Genomic DNA, 17,542 nt, shown 5'->3' with positions numbered 1-17,542 from the left:
ACCCCAAACCAAAAACACACACTGAGATTCCAGTTTGTAGAAACAAAACATGCTAGCACAATTGTGTTTTACTAAGAGGACTTTATTTACACAACACAATGGAAAGATTGTTCCATAAAAAGTTGGCTCCCCCAGCAACACACAATACACCTGCCAAATTTTACAGTGCAATTTAGTAACAGCTTGTAAATATTTACAGAACACTTTTCCAACATACAGGTTAAGGCAGAGTCAGGGCACAGTGATAAGCAACACTTAGTGCACTATGTGCTAGGCATGATACAGAGATGAACTGGCAGCATAAATCCTGTTCAGATCCATTGGAAATTCAGAGTGGAATTACTCCTAGAAGTCCAGCAACTGGTTGTTTGGTTGGTTTTTGTTTGTTTGGGTTTTTGTTTTTTTTTTTTTTTTTAAAAAAAAAAAGATACATACGACCTCAATACACAAACCAACAGCTAAGAAAAATGTTTGGCTAACATGGGAGATGGAACAGGCATATAAAACTCAATCTGTTAGCAGTGAGCATGGATCCTGGACAGAAAACACTGTACTTTTGTTCCTAGTGTTGAACAGCTGTAACAGGAAGCAGGCTTACAATGCAGCGGTGATAAAAAACCTACCTCTGGAAAGGGCTGGCCAGGACTGTCTTCAAAGACATGCAACTTCTGCTGAGAGAACAGGAGCGAGGTACCTAACTGCTCCCTGTGCCTTTCAAAAACGTCACCTTTAACTCAAAAAGTGAACAATCAGAGGTTTCAGAAGACTAAAACACATGCACTAAATGCACAATACATATTATTATTGTATAGGGTTATTTTTCCACAGCAGGCTGTCACAATTGTATAGCTTCACCTTTGGTATTTTTAAGTAAAAATGCCAGTCCCTTTTAGTAAAGGGCTAATAGTGCAGCTACTCAAAATAATTTATTCTTAACCCACAGCAATAATTTTGGTGGTTTATTTTTTTTTTTTTAATTTTAAAGTAGTAACTAAGCTGTTAGGAATTTTTAAAAATGTTTTGATGTAATACCTCTTAATTTTCCAATGGTTTATAAGGCAACATTTTCAAATGGCTAGAAAAAAAAAACTGCAGGCTAAGGAGATAGAGCCATTTGAGAAGTCGGTATCAGTCCTTCATAAAAAATAAAACGGAAGCAGCGGGTGATATTACTGACTAGCTGATAAAAAGCCTGATCCTATAAATCATTACTTCAGTTAGCCCTTATTGATCTGAGTAAGCCCTACTGACTATAGTGGTCCTGGTTCTTCTAATTAAGGCTATTTTTGCATTTCAGCTCTGTAGGATCCAACTGGGATCTAAACTGCTTATGGCAATTCATTAAACTCCTAGGACATATACAAGAAGTACAAAGGGTGGTTAGGGAGGGGATGCTAACGAGTTATCACCCAGTTTTAGCTACACATTGTACTTTCACTCCCCGAACCAGTTCCTCATGATGGCACTCAGTTCAAAAGACATCTAGGTAAAAATTCCCTAAAAGCACCTACAAAAAAAAAAGTTTCACTACAAACTCATTTTCTTTCATTTCCTAATCTAGAAAGTTAGGACTACATGTAACTGAAAGCCTTCCTTTTACTTTGAAACACTGCTTTAGCTTTGTCTCTAAACAGATTTTTTTTTTTTTTTACTGTGCTACATAATTAGTGTTCAGCACCAATAAGTTTGCAGGAATCCAAGACCATTCAAGTTGATACATACTTTTAGGAACCTCATTAAATTTATTTAAAAAAAAAAATCAATTGCCAATTAAAGACTGGAACCAGGCAGGCCCAAAGGTTAACACCACCTGCCCCTGGAAGTGCAGAGTTAACTACAAAACAGATCAAAGTGGAGCTCATGAGTACACAAAGGAATTGCCAAAAGCTCAGCTGAGGCAGATTCCTCTTCCCCAAAATGCAGTCATGCTCAGAGAGATGCTTAGGCAAGGAAAGGCACTTGGGGACTCTCCTGGAGAGCATCCTCATCATAACTGAATGTACTTTGATAAATTACACTAGGCAGTAATCAAAGAGTTGACGCAGTGGGTTCCACTGCCCCAGCAGTGACCTCGTGAGGCACCATCTCATTGGAAGACTACAGGGCCAGACGCTTCAGCCATGGCAGCAAGAGGAGCTCTGTAAGGAAAAGCCAGGGAGGCCTCTGTCATGAAGCCTCAGAAGAATCTGGTACCGTTCTGCTCAAAACCATGAGCAAGAAGGCCACGAAAGATAGTTATGTCTAAACTGATGAATATGCAGCAGATCTTAGACATGGCCAAAAGATGGCAGCAGCAGGAACAGGAATCCTCAGGGCTGACACAAGGTGCCCCCAAGGATCAAGTTAAATCATTTTTCCCTCTCTCTCTCTGCCAGATTCACTTGTGTTACCAGCTGTAGTTTTTAGTATCCGCAGTGTTTTTAGATCCATCCTTTCATACAGTAACTGAAAACTGCTGGCACTTGGTAGAGGAAGTGGCCTGTTTCTCCTTTCACTGTCTAGAAAAGAAAACATGTTTTTTTTTAATTTAGAAAAAAAATATCAAGTGGCTTGAGGGTCACTGTCCTAGTACCAAAAGTAAAGTGCACCACAACTGGAATCCACTGTGACGGAGTTGAGAAACGCTATTAAGGAGGCTTCCAAATAGCATTATAAAATCAGCACTACAGACTAAGGTTAAGGCAATGCAAGTTGTGTCCTTCTACTAGATAGTTCACTGGAGAGTTGTCTGTCTCAGGCTTTAATTATTGCTTTGTTTCCTCTGCACTGAAGTCCTTAGCCACTGGGAAAACCGTGCTGGCAGAATTGGCAGAATGAGTTTGTCACTTAATGCAGGACTGGCAAAACAGTCCATATAAACATCATGAACTTCGCAATGTCAAAGTGGAGGCTTGCTCTCATCTCCTGATGGACTGTTACAATCTGGCAAAGAATGTAAAAAGAAAACAAAGTCTTGCTCCTGAAGCAGCAAAACCTGCTTGCAGCAGAGATGATGCAAACATTTTGTGGAATTTTTTCAATGGTGCAGAAAGAAAAAATCCTTAGTAACAACCAGAGTGCGTAACAAAACAGGGTCCTGAAGTCTTCTCCAAGAGTTGTTAGCCCTCAAGTTTTCTTTAAAAAAAAAAGGAAAAAGTTTTTTTTATGGGTATAAACCCAGGTACAGGAACAGAATTCCACGGCTCAGAAGTTGTCCCAGGTAAAGATTTATTACTTTCCTGCTTTCATATAGGATGGTATTGCTCCTCGGGCTGTCAGACCTTCAAAACGCTTGTAGGTGTAATTGATAAAAACCCAGTCTTTGTTCTTGTAGTCAGTCTCTGGATGGTTGCTTGTTGCCACTGGTAAGACATAGAAAAAATATCATTATCCTTTGAAGACTGCACAGTTTACTTTCATACAAAATACTGGATGTGGAGTAGGGGAGAGTGCTTTTAGAGAAATAGATAAATCTAGGCATTCAGTCAAGAACTGCTGTAACATTTTTTAAACACATGGAACAAGCGTGTGACTATGCTTTGACGTGTAAATACAAGGATCCTTTAGAGATTTACACCAGAACACATGATCCCCTTCTGCCCTACCCTCTCCTTACCCCCTACACTAAGTGTTAAGACATGGTAGCAAAAATTAGCCAGCATCAAGAGGTACTCGCAAGTGTTGGGCTCACAGGTCCTGCTGAGAACTGATCTTGCTGGGAGTTGTGCTGCCTCTTAGAGATGCCCTTCCTCACACAGCTTCCCCATCATTCACAAGTCTGCATCTCATCTCCTGAAACCTAAATTATAGCTTGCACACCCGTGCACCACGAGATTACCAAGCTAACAATTTGATTATGATAAAAAACTAGCATCTAGCAAGAGAATTTCTGTGATGATCAGGGAAGTTACATTGTTCTACTGGAAAAGAGGGAGGATTGTTTACGTGCAAAATCAAAGCACTCACCTGTTGGTTTAAGGATATCAGACTCTGGAAATTCATCAAAGTTTGAGGTATCATCAATACTTTTAATTTCTATTGAAATTGCAGCAGGTCTCTCTCTGCCAAGAAAAGCACATTCAGCATCAAGATTTTAAAGGCAGAAGAAAGCAGGATTCAGCCACTTTCCATTTCTTAGCAGCATCAAAGACTGAAGGTACATAAGCCTTAGCAAGATCCATATACAGAACAACTCTCACCTACACCTGCGTATGATGAGTGCTAGTGAAGCTGCTCCCTCCTGCTGAAGAGGACTAGCTTCATACAGTCTATAGAGAAGAGCAGCTTGCTTTTCTGCAGAGCATCTTACCTGATATGTTCCCAATCAACCCCTTCAAAGAATGGGTTACTCTTTATTTCCTCCACACCAGATGCACCAATTCTGTGCTCCCATTCACAGCAAAATCTGGGATGGAAGGAAGAATGAAAGTGAAGGAAGAATGAAAACGAAAGCATTCCATCCAGAAATGGAACGGCTTTCTGAACTGATACTACTAGGGTTTCTTGACATATAAATGGAGGAGGTTAAGAACTCCCACTGGAAAACCAACACACAAAGTTATGCTCAGGAATGTCATGTCAAATGCTACAATTACGTGGCATTCTTTCACAACAAGATAATGTGCCCTTTCTATTTCAGGACCAGTGTACAGCAGGAGAACATATAAAGCCTAAAAGGCTAGACATTTATATTTCTGTCCTGAGAATAGAGAAGTGATTGAAAATATAAATGAAAGAGCAAGAGTCAGCATGCACTGGGATATATTTGTATGCGCCAGTGCATACCAATGTCAAAACTACTGCTACTGTAAGGTAGCTCTGGCAAAAAGGTTTAAGTTGCTTCCACAAGAAGCTCACAGATGAAATAAAGAGCAGAAACATTTGTATTTTGCCAGACTAAGAGCACTTACATGGGAGCTCTTTTTTAGCATAGTTTAGTCAGGGACCTACTAAATGACCTCTGAAAGACAAATGCATTTGACGAGGGAGTTCAGCATTTGATGCATGTGCATAACAGTATGTAGCACCAGGTTTTTTCCATGTGAAGCAAGCTATGAGAGGCATTACTACAGTTTGCAAGACAAAAAAATTAGTACTGTATTAACTGGCAAACCATACGGCTGGCACCTTAAAATAAGATCCTTTGCTTTATCAGATATTGGAACTTCTGGAGGAAATGTCAGGGTCTCTTTCCAATTCATTACTTTCTTATATGTCTCTTGAGGAGTCTCAGAACAGAATGGTGGATAACCTGAAAAAAAAAAAAAAACCACAATCTTGTATAAAGCAAAAATAGCTCCTGTAGTTACTGAAGTCTACAATGCACCAGAACAAACCGCACAAACCATGCACGGAGTGGATGCTTTGAGAACCTGACCCAAGCACATAAATATCACCGCTGTCCTACAGCGCAGTTCCCACTTAAAACTTGTGCGCTGCCAGTTTCTTACCGATCAACATCTCGTACATGATGACCCCAAGTGACCACCAGTCACAAAGCTTGTTGTACCCGGTCTGCATGAAAACTTCAGGGGCAATGTAATCTGGAGTACCCACAGTAGAAAAAGCCTGGAACAAATACCATCGGTTATGTATCTTTAGAGAAAATTGCCTGATATGGAAGTGGGAACTTATGCAACAGTGGTTATTTTGAGGAACACTCCAGATTGCTAAAGGATCTTAGAGACAGAGTTGTTTAAAGACTTTATTTCAAGATATGTAGAGACAAAATCAACATGTTCATGTGAAGGTCTCTTAAAAATATCATCAGGGGAGTGAAGAAAGGTACCATTGTCTGTAGAGACCTTGGAATGGATCATTAGCCCTCTGTTATATTGAAAGTGGCAAGAACTGTTAGTTTTAGCTGGGAGGCACCAGATATCAATGTAAATAATTATGGCAGTGCTATCTCAGGCACATATGTCACCAGCTGTTCAGCATATGGATAAAGGACAAACTAAAGTCATTCCTCTTTTTAAAAGAAAAAGCATGAATCTTTTTATACCAGCATTGTACAGAACTCTGAAATAGATTAACGCCCATCATTTAAATACGTGTGCCATTTGAATTCAGCAGCTCAGCCGAGAACACTTTCAAGCAGGTGAAATGTACTTACCAACTGTCTTCTGTTTCTCTTCCAAGTCTCTGCTTTCCTTTTGGAATTCATGTTCTGGAAAGCTAAAGGAGATTGGAATATATGTGACTGAATCCTATTGGTCAACCAACATACATTTTTACCCCAAACTATTACACTAAAAATCTGTCTCCCAGATAGCTCAGCTGTCCTGCTAAGAGCTTGCAGTGCCCAGGTGCATCACTGGCCCCTACGTCCAAAAGTTTACCACACAGTGAAGCTGGAACTGTTCGTGGAAGCACACCTTAATCCACCTCACTGAATATAAGCTGCATCAGCGGAGATGAACTAGTTAGCCTGCCTCAGCCTTGCCTGGCTCAGCTTACCTTGCACAATCTAAGGGGCGCCTGCAGTGGCAGATGAGTGGTCAGCCGCCTCTAGCAGGCAGTGGCAGCTGACAGTTAAGAGCAGAGCAAGGGATGTAACCTCTTCCACCAGTGCAGATGGCTGCAAAGAGTACATCTGTCAATACCCTAAACCTATCAGCAACTTCCAAACCTATGTAACACTGATGAAATTTTATCAAGCCTTTCATTAGCAATCTATGCTTTCAGGGTTTTTTTAACTCCACAATCAAAGTTATTCCCCTTGAGAAAATTACTGAGTATTCAAAGACTCTGTGTGCTCACTTATTAATTTAAGTAACACATGAGATACAGCTAGCATCTCCCAAGTCACACTGAGTTTCCATTTGAGGTTTATTACACATGCAAAGAAAGGCTACAGCAGAGTCTATTTCAAGGACAAACTTCTAGAAATGAAGATGTTTATGTACACTAAAGTAACTGAAATTATTTTTATAATTAAGGTCTACAGAAAATCAAAATTACGCCTCATAATGCAATGCTGATTATTAGATCTCCCCCCTAGAGCCTTCTAACCTCACACTGAAACAAGTTATAACTTACTGAAGTCACTGGGAAGACTATGGTTCAAGTTTCTATAAAATTCTGTTCTGTGAGCTTTCTTTAGTCCAGTACATAGACCAAAATCTGAGAGTTTCACATGGCCCTATAAACAAACAAAAAAAAAAAGATATCCACAAAATATAAAAACAGTATGAGACATTCATAGCAAATCAAGTTTTCTACTTCTTCCCCTCACTTTATTTTATATAGTAAGTAGATGCGCTCTTTTTGCATTCCTTGTTTTAGCCTAAGACTGGATGTGTACATACAATCAAGCTATTAATACTTTCACCATTACTACACAGAGAAAGCCCAGTAGCTATTTACGTCAGAAACCTCTGCTCCTGCAAGCTCCTGACCACTTCAGAGAGAAAGCAAACATCTCCAAAGGGAGCTGTAGTCCCTGGACTGTGCATTGACTCTGATAGATCAGACACATCTCAAATTCAGTGACTGGATCTATCCTAGCGCATAACACAACCACACTGAGTAGGTGCAATTTTTAGATGTATATCTAAAATATACATCCGTTTCAAAGTCCTGAATTTATCTACATCTAGATGTAGACATATTGAATTATGTCAGTAATTCCAACAGTGCATCAGCTGGCAAGTGGTAAAGTATAATTATTTACTGCTGACTATTTTTTTCTAAACAAGCTAAGTTTTAAGTAAACTTGTACTGAGCAATAGGAAGATAGTGAAACAATCAAGCTCTCTGCAAACTCCCTCCAGTAAGCACCTAGAAGCAATGGGGTAACCCCAGCCAGCCTTCAGAAACACGTCCTGATTCTGAGGGAGATAATATCGCAGCTTTCAGTCTCGCTAATGGCACAGCTACAGCCTTCGCATTTGATACGATCAGCTACCCGATAGCTGGCAAGTGTGAGCATAACAGAGACCAAAAGGAAACATCTTTGACTAAGAGGGGAGAACTGAAACCGTGTTTTAAATTGCAGCTGAAATAACCAAAAATAGCTTAAACAACTGTCAGAAGAGAGCTCTAAGTGAGGTATGACTACAGCTGGAGATGGAGGAGAGGTCCTTCTTGGCTTGTTGTTGTTGTTTTTTTTTTTTCCCAGCTAAGAGCTAAGAGCTAATAACGAAGCAACATCTTTCACAATTCTCAGCACTAGTTGAGGTCAATACTAAAAGACCTACTTACTACAACCAGCCACCGGGCACTAGTTACTACATACCTTGCTATCCAGAAGAAGGTTGTCTGGTTTTATGTCCCGATGGATAAAACCCAGCTGATGAATAGAATCGATGGCTAGCACGGTCTCAGCTATGTAGAACTGCGTCTCCTCTTCTGTTAGAGTGTCTTTTTTCATCAACAGCGTCATCATATCACCTAGAAGCCACCCACAAATAGCAAAGGTAAATACAAGCGAACACACAAACTCCGCTCTCACTATTTTTGAAGACATTTACTAAGAAGAGAACCAAGCTATTTAAACCTCAGGAAATCCAAACCAATTTCACATAAAGTAATACAGTTCTCCAGCACCTCTTTGGCAAACTTTTGTATTTTCCCTTGTAGCATGGTACATGGAAAGGCTCGTACCCTGGTTGCATTGAACTTACTGAGACAGCTAAACAGCGTAAGGCTGAAATAGCAGTATAGAAGCATCCCTTAAACAAGAGGTAGTTATGGCCTGCCACTCTTGACTACACATCTGAATCACAGATTAAAGTAGATACTTGCAGCTACAGAGCTATTCCAAAAAAACAGACTGCATTTGTGCAGTGTCATCTCGGAAAGCATTCTTGTGGTTTCCTCAGTCATTCATATTACATGCTTTCAGTGTAACTTTCTTCTTAAGTGAGTTACAGTAGCATTATCATTCAAGGAGAAACATCATCATCCTCTGACAAAAGGACCTTAAAAGCCCTTTCTGCTGCAAGCCAGCTAAAAGCAAAAGGTTAGAAAATCAAAAGCTAGTTATGTTATGGTTCTATAGGTAGCCAGTGCACAGTAAGGATAAGAACTAGCAGAACATTAAGGCCAAGTTTCAGACATCTGTAGCTAGGAGACCCAAGCAGATACCCTCAAGCCTGACCCAAAAACCTCAGCACCCTCACTCACATTGTAAAGCAGAAAGCTTTACAATGACTTCTTTTGTCACAAAGTAATGTCCAGTACAAACACCACCGTATGGTAACCACATACACTCTCGTCCCAGACTACATTTGTAACTAAGAAGCTAGAACGCCACAAACAAAAGGAAAGCAGCCTTTTGATTTCAAGTCGTTACCTCCAGGCAGGAACTCCATGATAAGGTAGAGGTTTAGCTTGTCCTGAAAACTATAGAACATTTTCACAACCCACAAACTGTCTGCCTCCACCAGAATGTCCCGCTCCGCACGAATATGCCCAACCTGGAGACACGTACATGCATTTGATTAATTACAAGTCTGTTTTATTAGATACATTTATTTCACAGACAATTCAAGTATTATATTGAAAAGCATCAAATATTGAAAAGACAGCAGTCAAACTTCTGCACAAGGGCAGAAACACTATCAGAACTTCAATATTTATACCCCTCAATATTTTCAGGTAATAAAATAGCATAACATGTTCAAAAACAAATCCAAAAGCCATGCCTCTGACAGCAAAAAAAAAAGTGAGAAGCTTTAATTAAACTGTATGTTTCTGGAATGTTTATTTTTCCACCTCCCCTCAAATGTGATACATCCCACTGAACACCAACTCCATTTTACTCCTCAGCAAGTAGCTCTGAAAGACCCTTCTACATTCCAAAGTTTCCACTGGGAAGTTTATGGGGACTTACTGGACATTTACACTTGAGTAGCATTTATACTTATTGTGTGACTTTTGCTGCCGTAAACTGAGATATATGTAGGAAGGCAAGAGAGCACTAACCTCATTCATTAAGCAAAAACTCAAGCTTGAGAAAATTAAGCTACCCTCCTGAACAACAGAGTTCTGTACAGAAAGATAACTCATGTTTATGTTTTTATTCTTTCAATTCTTATGGCATTTGGGTCCCCCCCACCCAAATCAGAAGCATACAAGTGATATGGGACACTATGAAAGCACTTATCTTAAAACCACTTCGGTAACAGATCACTCCAAACCATAATTTATTACCGTAGAAAGATTTAAGAGGGCAAATGTATGGTTGATTATAAAAACACGTTAATCCTATATACAAAAATATCTAACAATTAGAACCTAACTCTTCTCTAAACAGTTTGCACGCCCTTCGATATGGCTTCAGCCTATTCCTACAGATTTAGGCCAAAGCACTAATTTAGCAGTGCTGCACAAAGCTTGTGTGAGCGTACTTTCAGAAATGGACACCAGTCCTGATTTTACGAACAGACAGAGCCTCCCAGATTCATCCCAGTGCTAAACAAGAAATGATGGTCTCAAACCACTGCATTCCCAGAAGTACTAGCTGAGGAAAGCCTTAACAAGCGTTAAACACTGCTAGTTTATGTCGCTGTGAGTCAGAATTCCAACAGGCATATCACTTTGGTATTTCTATCTGATTCCATAAATCAGAAATGCAGTAAGACACCCGTCTTGACAGCTATACTAAGTCATGTGCACATACGTATGTGTAACAGATCATAAACTGAGGAGGAACATAATCAGACAGAATCGTCCTCCTCTTTCACTGAAGACAAACTTAATCCTTAGAAAAATGCTCTGCTTCCCCATGTTTTCAGGCAGAAAGTGAGCTCAGTTCTACCTTGCTTCAGCCTGAAGAATCTCTTAGAAGAGGCACTTACAATTGCAGTTTCCATTGAGACCAAGAAAGGCTTTAGAGGTCGTCTGACACACTGTTTGAGCATTCAGTTCCATACAATAGCCTGTAACTACAACTGTAATGCTATTTAGATTAAAATTATATATTCCCCAAACTTTTGCATTGTTACAGGGACTTTTTTTTTTAATTGGAAAAAAAAAAAAAACCACCACAAACTTCAAAGAGCCCACTAGAACAGAGGTCATTATGAATTCACATGAGATTTTTCTGACCTATTTCCTCCATTAAAAATGAGGAAAAAAGAATGCACATAATTTTTTAGCTAGTAAACCCAGTGCACAGATTACTATTACTCTCTTCACATCACAATTGCCTCCTAAAGTCATCTAAAGCATGGTAGCACTGCTACTTAATGTGGCTATTCACCTGCTCTTTTTCAAGCATATCAGCTTTGCGTAGTATTTTCATTGCATAAACATGCCCCGTGTCTTTCTTCTGGACAAGCCGCACCTAGGAAGTATGTGGAAATTTGAGTCAAATACAGCATTAACACCACAACTCTTGACAAATTTGGGTATCAAGCCCTTGGCATCCATTTAATGAAATCATATCAGGTTATAAAAACAAAAAGCATTACATAGTGTACAGTAATGGTAAACAAGTTCTGCTAACTCTAAGAAATTAAATCATTTTAACCAAGTTGACACACTGAGCAATCATAGACCTGAAGGAGATAAATCCAAAGGCACTTTCTGTGAAGAAGACCACCAGAAGAGACTGCTGCGAGTGGCCCTCCAGCTCTCCCTGGCTGCAAGGCCAGCTGCAGGTCAGAGTTAAAGTGCACTGCCAAACTTGTATTCAGCTTGCTCATCAAGCCCTTTTCAACAGCATTCACGTTCCTTTAAAGCACATGTTTTTAAACCGGCATTTATTAGGCATAAAGACAGATGCCTGTGACTTAAGCTTAAAAAAAAATTAAAAACAAACAAACAAAAATCAATCAAAAAAGCATTGTTACAACATGTATCTTTCACTTGTATAAACTATACAAGTCTTTAACAAATACCACTGCCATTTAAAAAAAAAAAACCAACCAAACAAAAAACCAAACATTTAGTCATCTTTTCTGGACTTACCTCTCCAAATGCACCTCTGCCTATTACTTTTAAAGACTCGAAGTCTTCCAAACCAAGCCTTGTTCTCTTTAGGCGAAGAAACTCTGTTTCCTTCTGTGCATGTGCTGACCGCCTGATTCTTTTCTAGAGTTTAAAAAAAAAAAAAAAAAAAAAAGAAAAAAGAAAAAAAAACCACCCCACAAAAAAACACCAAACACAAAAATGAGAAATCTGCATAGAGAATGCTCCATAGAGATCCCAGCAATTCCAAGGAACTATGCCAGATCTCCATTTATAAGAGAAAATCACTTGTATTACTTTAACCATTAAGGTAAGTTTCCCATATTCATTACCTCTTCATCTTTTAAGCCTTCTTCTTCCATCATTTGTTCTAGCTTCTTTTGTCTATAGTAGAGACAAATTACAAAAATAAAGGCTGAATCATTAGCATTGTTTCTTAATCACATGCACGTATCCACCACCTCTTGTCTGTGCTCCCTGTGAAAGGAGGACGTAATGCCAGCACATAACAAGTGTAAATGATATTTAAGGCAGAATCAGACATGAGATTAATTTGAAGAATCTAGTATCACAGCTTTACCGTTCTACCCTTCTCCTCTCCAATTTTGACCATCTAAACCTGCCTCAAGTTTCACACCTTACTCAACTGTATGTTTTTGTTGTACACAAATGTAGACTGAGGAGCTCTGGGTTCAGTTCTTGTCTCTCTGACAGCTGGGCAAGTCACTTAAGGCCAGAGCAATAATAAATATTTAAGCACCAAAGTCTCACTTTTTCACAGGGAGAACTGGCTATCTAAACATCTTTGTGGATCTGAACTGTAATTTCCCTGCATCTCAAATTCACATGCAAAATGAGAAAAGCTACTCTCCGTTTCCTAGTACCCGAGATACTTAAAACATTTGGGAAGAGGAAACCCATCTGTACACATTCTCCTCCCTTAAAGGATCAGAAATATTCACAGCCCTAGTACAAGATGATTATTTGGGACCAACGAAAGAAAGAAAACAAGACTTCGGAGGAGAGATGGCTTCAGGGGACGTTTGTAATGATTACCCTCTGGGAACTTCTCCCCAACACCGATCACAGTAGTGGCTGAACTGGGATTGGTGTTTTGGCGTTTTTTCCTCTCTGTCTGTGGGGTTTTGTGATATAACATTACAGATGTACTAAAAAATTCCTTCTCTTTTTGCAAGTCATTCTTCACAGGATCCTCTTCCTGTCTCCTGTGCCACTACGCAGCTGCTGCAACACGATAATATTTTGAGTTATTGCTTCCACAATTGGGCACATTTAAATCGCTTTCCCTTTAATTTAAGTACCCAGTGAGCACTGTCCAGTCATCTTACTTCACACTAAAGCAGTGACTCCAGTAGCAAAAGACAACCGCTGCAATACGCAGAATTAAATAGCTCAGCATGACCAGGCAATGCTGAAATTCCCCAGAATATCCCTAATAGGTCCTATCTGCACCTCCCTGTACATTTTGTCAACACCACTTAAACTCCAAATTGCACATCCACAGGCAGTTCTGTTGTTAAAAAAAAAAAAAAAAATCGTGTAAAGGCCAGTATGTTTGTTCAGACAAAGTCTTGATCCTAAACAGAAAAAAACCCTGTCATTGAGGTTTGGGAGTTAGCACTCATAATAAAAAGCAAAAGAGAAAGAAAGGAATTAAATAAGTGATATTTTCCTGTTTCATAGAATAGAATCATAGACTGGTTAGGGTTGGAAGGGACCTTCAAAGGTCATCTAGTCCAACCCCCCTGCAAGGAGCAGGGACATCCCCGACTAGATCAGGTTGCTCAGGTTTGTTTGGTTTAGACCTCAATCTCTCATTACTAATTTTAAGCTTTGAAGAAAATATGTATGCAACTTAGTATTTATTTCTATATCACTTCCTCTTTTCTGCAGTTATTGTAGCTAGCAGGCATTCCTCTTGGATCTAGTTAGGTTTTTGGCAGCAAGTCTGCAAGCAAACGAACACTGAACCTTTCTGAAAATTCTGATGATAGACTATGTGGCAAGTTGGGAGAACATCAGAGGTCCCAGTGCTACAACATGAGGGTATTCAGCAAATTATAGGGTTCCAGCCAAACAAAATAAAAGCAATACTTCTCAGTTAACACACTTGTTATATTTTGACCAATATATTTAAAGAGATGCCATAGGTTCAGCTAACTCACAGAGAAGTTAGCATTAAGTAGCAGTCCTCACAGGAATCCCTCATTGTCTTTGAAAGATTATCTTCCTTTATCAGATGTCTCAATCACACATTATAATCCAAACTGAAACTGATGCTGTAAAATGAGTTTTAAATATTACAATCAGGGACATAAAATAGGGAGAGGCAACAGAACAGACACAGGCAGGATAAACATTTGTAAACATTGGCTTTTACTTCAGAATTGTACTTGAACCATCCCAAGCACCTCCCAAAGTTAGTTTCTACTTACTCACATAATCAAATATAAGTTTTTTTAAAACTTCTTAACAGCCATATCACTTGCGCATTTGCAAGCACGTTTCAGTTTGTTTCAGAAGGAACTCAAAAAGCTCCAGCCTAAACTACCACGGGATTCAGAAACCCAGCAGTTGCCTGTGGATGCTCATGCCAGGCCCCAGCAAGGTGCACATCTCAGGAGTTTACGTACACACTCAGCAAAGACGATCTCTTTTTGCTTTGTCTCCAGAAAACTAAATGCAATTTTTTTATATTTATATGAATATATAAATATTATATATTTATATAAATATATAAATATTTTTATATTTTTATATATATAGATATAAATATTTTATATATATATTTGGCTCTTACCTAGTTTGGAAAGGAAGCAAGAAAGATTTTTACCTCATCTCTCGTTCTTCATGCTGTGCAATGAGATTGCTGTAGAAGTTTTCTAACGTCACCTTTGTCATTGTAACTCGCTCCTTGGTGTGATTACTCATGGATGAGCATGGTGTTGGGCCTGTCATTGCCATGGCTATTGGGAAAGAAAAAGGCAGGAGACATTTAACATTATAACTGACAAATAACCTTCAAACAAGAGCTGAAATCAATTAAATGATGCTGAATCACAAAGTTAATATTTTTAACAACAAATGGTAACAGCCCAGTTGTCTAAGTAAGTAGGGAAAAGTCTTACAAAATAAAAGGTACAAGTCAAACTTCCTGTTTTGAACATTTCTGATCTGAAAATAAAAGGGAAGGAAACTTAAGAAACACGATGCCTCAAAAACCACAATTTCAGGCACTACTGCAAGTGTTTATTTCTCCCAATATATATTTTAGCTTTAATATATGTTAAAAATTCAGAAACATCACAATGAAACATCTAATCCAGAAGTTCCTCTTCCTTTAACTCTTGCAGACACAACTCCATCGGTTGCCTGCTGTCTCCTCTGCTGTGAAATTTATCACAATCCTGAAAGCCATCCAATAACACAGCAATTGAGGAAGGAGAAAAAAGGCATTTAGTTGCTTTTAAGCACTTCCCCCTTTTACTAGGTACTTTCACACAGAAATCTGGCAAAATCCAGAGAGCCACTGCCTTTGAACAAGCTGTAGTTTTAAAAAAACCAAACAAAACCAAAACAAACAAACAAAATAAAACCACACCACTCTAGTGTAAGTACCCTACATCTGCATACTGGATGAGATATCGGAGCGTGCCACTTTCAGCCAGTAGCACAGCTTCAGGGCACATCTAACAACCCAGCTCTACTTTCTAAAATGCACTAAAATGCAAAGATTTCCAGTGTAAAACTACTTCTTACTCTAGTTCTCCTAGTCAGGACGTAACGCGCAGTAAGGTACCCGCGTTTTGCAACTATTACTAGAAATTGCAGACAAACATAGGTTAGGCATACACTTCCCGTTTTTACAATGCTCGGGCGCCAGCAGCGCTTTATGAGTTATTCTTTTCTGTTTGCTTTTTGCAGATCTTTACAAGGCTCATTAGTGTGCCTTCGCAAATCACCTCCTTTACAGACACCAGCTATTTTGTTTGCTACGCTTACAGGCTCATTCACAGAAAAGATAACAACGTGGGAGCCGGGGAGAACCTCCAGCTATGCGGATTTTGGGGGATGGAGCCGTGCCTTTACGGAGGAGCAGCTCGGAGTGACACCACGCAAGTGGCAGGGTCACGATCTCCGCACACCCCGAGGAGATGGCACCTTACATCCCTGCGCGCTGGGAGGGGGTAGGTGTGAAAGCCATGCCTCTGGTTTTCACTTCCTAGAGAACAGAATAGGAAAATTATCTGGCAGAAGCAGGTTATGAGGAGGTGAAGAAAAAGAAAGAGAAAAAAAAAAAAATGGAGAAAGGGGAAGAAAAGATAAAGTAACCGGCTGGAAGGCAGCAGTGCCAAACTACCTGTTGGTGCCCTTTCTACAGGGATCGGTGCTCAGCGCCAGCCGACACCCAGCACGGCGATGGGATGGCGAGGGGCAGGATGCTCCCGGCACCGGGGTTCGGCCAGAGCCGGTCGGGGCTCGGCAGCCCCCGGGCGGCGGCGGCTCCCCGGCCCTTCGTGCTGCCCGACCCGCCGGGCTGGCGGGCGGGCCCGGCAGCATCACCAAGAGCGAACAAAAGGGGCCCAACCCCGCCAAGGGAGGGGAAGGAGAGTGCCCCCGCCACCCCCGGGCCCGCAGGGCTGCGACCCCCGGGGAAGGGAAGACCTGGCCACTGGCCGGACCCCGGCCCGCGGAGCCCCCGCTCCCAGCCCCACCGGACCCGGGGACTCCGAGGGGGGCCGCCCCCTGCTCTCCCCACCCCCGGGAGCGGCAAAGTGCCCCAGGCGGGGAGGGAGGAGAGCGGGGAGGGGATGCGGAGCACCGGGAGGGGGGACACGGGGGTCGCCGTAAGCAAAGGCGGCTTACCGGAGCCCCCCGGGAGGGGGGCGGCGAGGAGCCGAAGGCGGCGGTGAGGTCCCGGCGCCACCAAGCCAGGCGAAGCGGCTGCGGAGAGGCGGGGCAGAGCTGGCCGGTGCGGCGACGGGACCGGGGCAACCGAAGCCCCCGCACCGCTACCGCTACCGCGCCCCCCCGCACGGACGGCGGCACGGACGGCGACCCGGACGGGACAAGCACCCGAGGGACCGCTATGGCAGCGCGCATGCGCCCCCATCCTGCTGGCCCCGCCCTCTGCCCGCGGGGCGGGGCTGTCGCGCCCCGCCCCCTCATGCCAGCAGCGCATGCGCCTGGAGGCTTCGCGCCAGCCCGAGGGTCCCGGAGTGGGCCGGGCGGTGTGCGCCCTGGCGCATGCGCTCTGTGCGCGGGGCACACCTGAGGGGGGATGGTGCAGGCCCGGCTGTGGTGGGCGGCAGCAACAGCCACGCACTTTGTTTCAAACCAGCCCTTTTTCTCCATTGCGCCCGGCCGGCGGTACCAGCGCTTCAAGCTGTAGGGCGCCAGCCTGCCTGCGGTGCTCCCACAGGCCTGGGGAGCCCTGTCCTGCTTCCTTCCCTCTGCCCCACAGTGGCGCCATGACCTGCAGCTTCACAGCACACAGCCCCCGCTTACCATCCAGCCCGCGGGGGAGGGGAGGTTGGTTTTTCCCCATCCCCGCAGGGTGACACATTGGGTCACCGTGTGGTGACCACAGGGGTGAGGTGTACCCAGGGACAGGTGCCACCAA

At 41.9% G+C, this 17,542-nt stretch overlaps 1 protein-coding gene across 3 annotated transcripts; it reads right to left on the bottom strand.

The window, feature by feature from the left end:
* Nucleotides 1-386: 386 nt before the first annotated feature.
* On the bottom strand, nt 387-17,032 carry STK38 (serine/threonine kinase 38). Of its 3 annotated transcripts, none has more exons than XM_086765824.1 (15): nt 16,786-16,917; nt 15,922-16,141; nt 14,753-14,885; nt 12,231-12,282; nt 11,899-12,021; nt 11,189-11,272; nt 9,278-9,401; nt 8,219-8,373; nt 7,021-7,123; nt 6,095-6,156; nt 5,430-5,547; nt 5,107-5,230; nt 4,289-4,384; nt 3,946-4,040; nt 387-3,341 (listed from the first exon to the last, which is right to left on the bottom strand). In XM_086765824.1, the coding sequence occupies exons 3-15, from the start codon at nt 14,881-14,883 to the stop codon at nt 3,211-3,213; spliced, it is 1,398 nt and encodes a 465-aa protein (XP_086621950.1). In that variant the 5' UTR covers nt 14,884-14,885; nt 15,922-16,141; nt 16,786-16,917; the 3' UTR covers nt 387-3,210. The 3 variants fall into 3 exon arrangements, with proteins under 3 accessions (XP_086621950.1, XP_086621951.1, XP_086621949.1); XM_086765825.1 differs by lacking the exon at nt 16,786-16,917 and adding an exon at nt 16,280-16,440; XM_086765823.1 differs by lacking the exon at nt 15,922-16,141 and having other exon boundaries at nt 16,786-17,032.
* Nucleotides 17,033-17,542: the final 510 nt, after the last annotated feature.

The sequence above is a fragment of the Chlamydotis macqueenii genome, chromosome 23 (genome assembly GCF_036417535.1).
Source record: "Chlamydotis macqueenii isolate bChlMac1 chromosome 23, bChlMac1.mat, whole genome shotgun sequence".
Lineage (NCBI taxonomy): Eukaryota > Metazoa > Chordata > Aves > Otidiformes > Otididae > Chlamydotis > Chlamydotis macqueenii.
The sequence above is the reverse complement of the archived record's forward strand: the minus strand, read 5'-3'. Positions and strand labels throughout refer to the sequence as shown.

Excerpts from the sequence above, each read along its gene's own strand:
- STK38 (XM_086765823.1), bottom strand. The coding sequence starts at position 17,032 with ATGGGGGCGCATGCGCGCTGCCATAGCGGTCCCTCGGGTGCTTGTCCC. Across the intron at positions 8,374-9,277 it reads CATGGAGTTCCTGCCTGGAG|GTGATATGATGACGCTGTTG; the intron begins GTAACGACTTGA and ends GGTGGCTTCTAG. Across the intron at positions 6,157-7,020 it reads TAGTCTTCCCAGTGACTTCA|CTTTCCAGAACATGAATTCC; the intron begins GTAAGTTATAAC and ends AATCTCCTTTAG.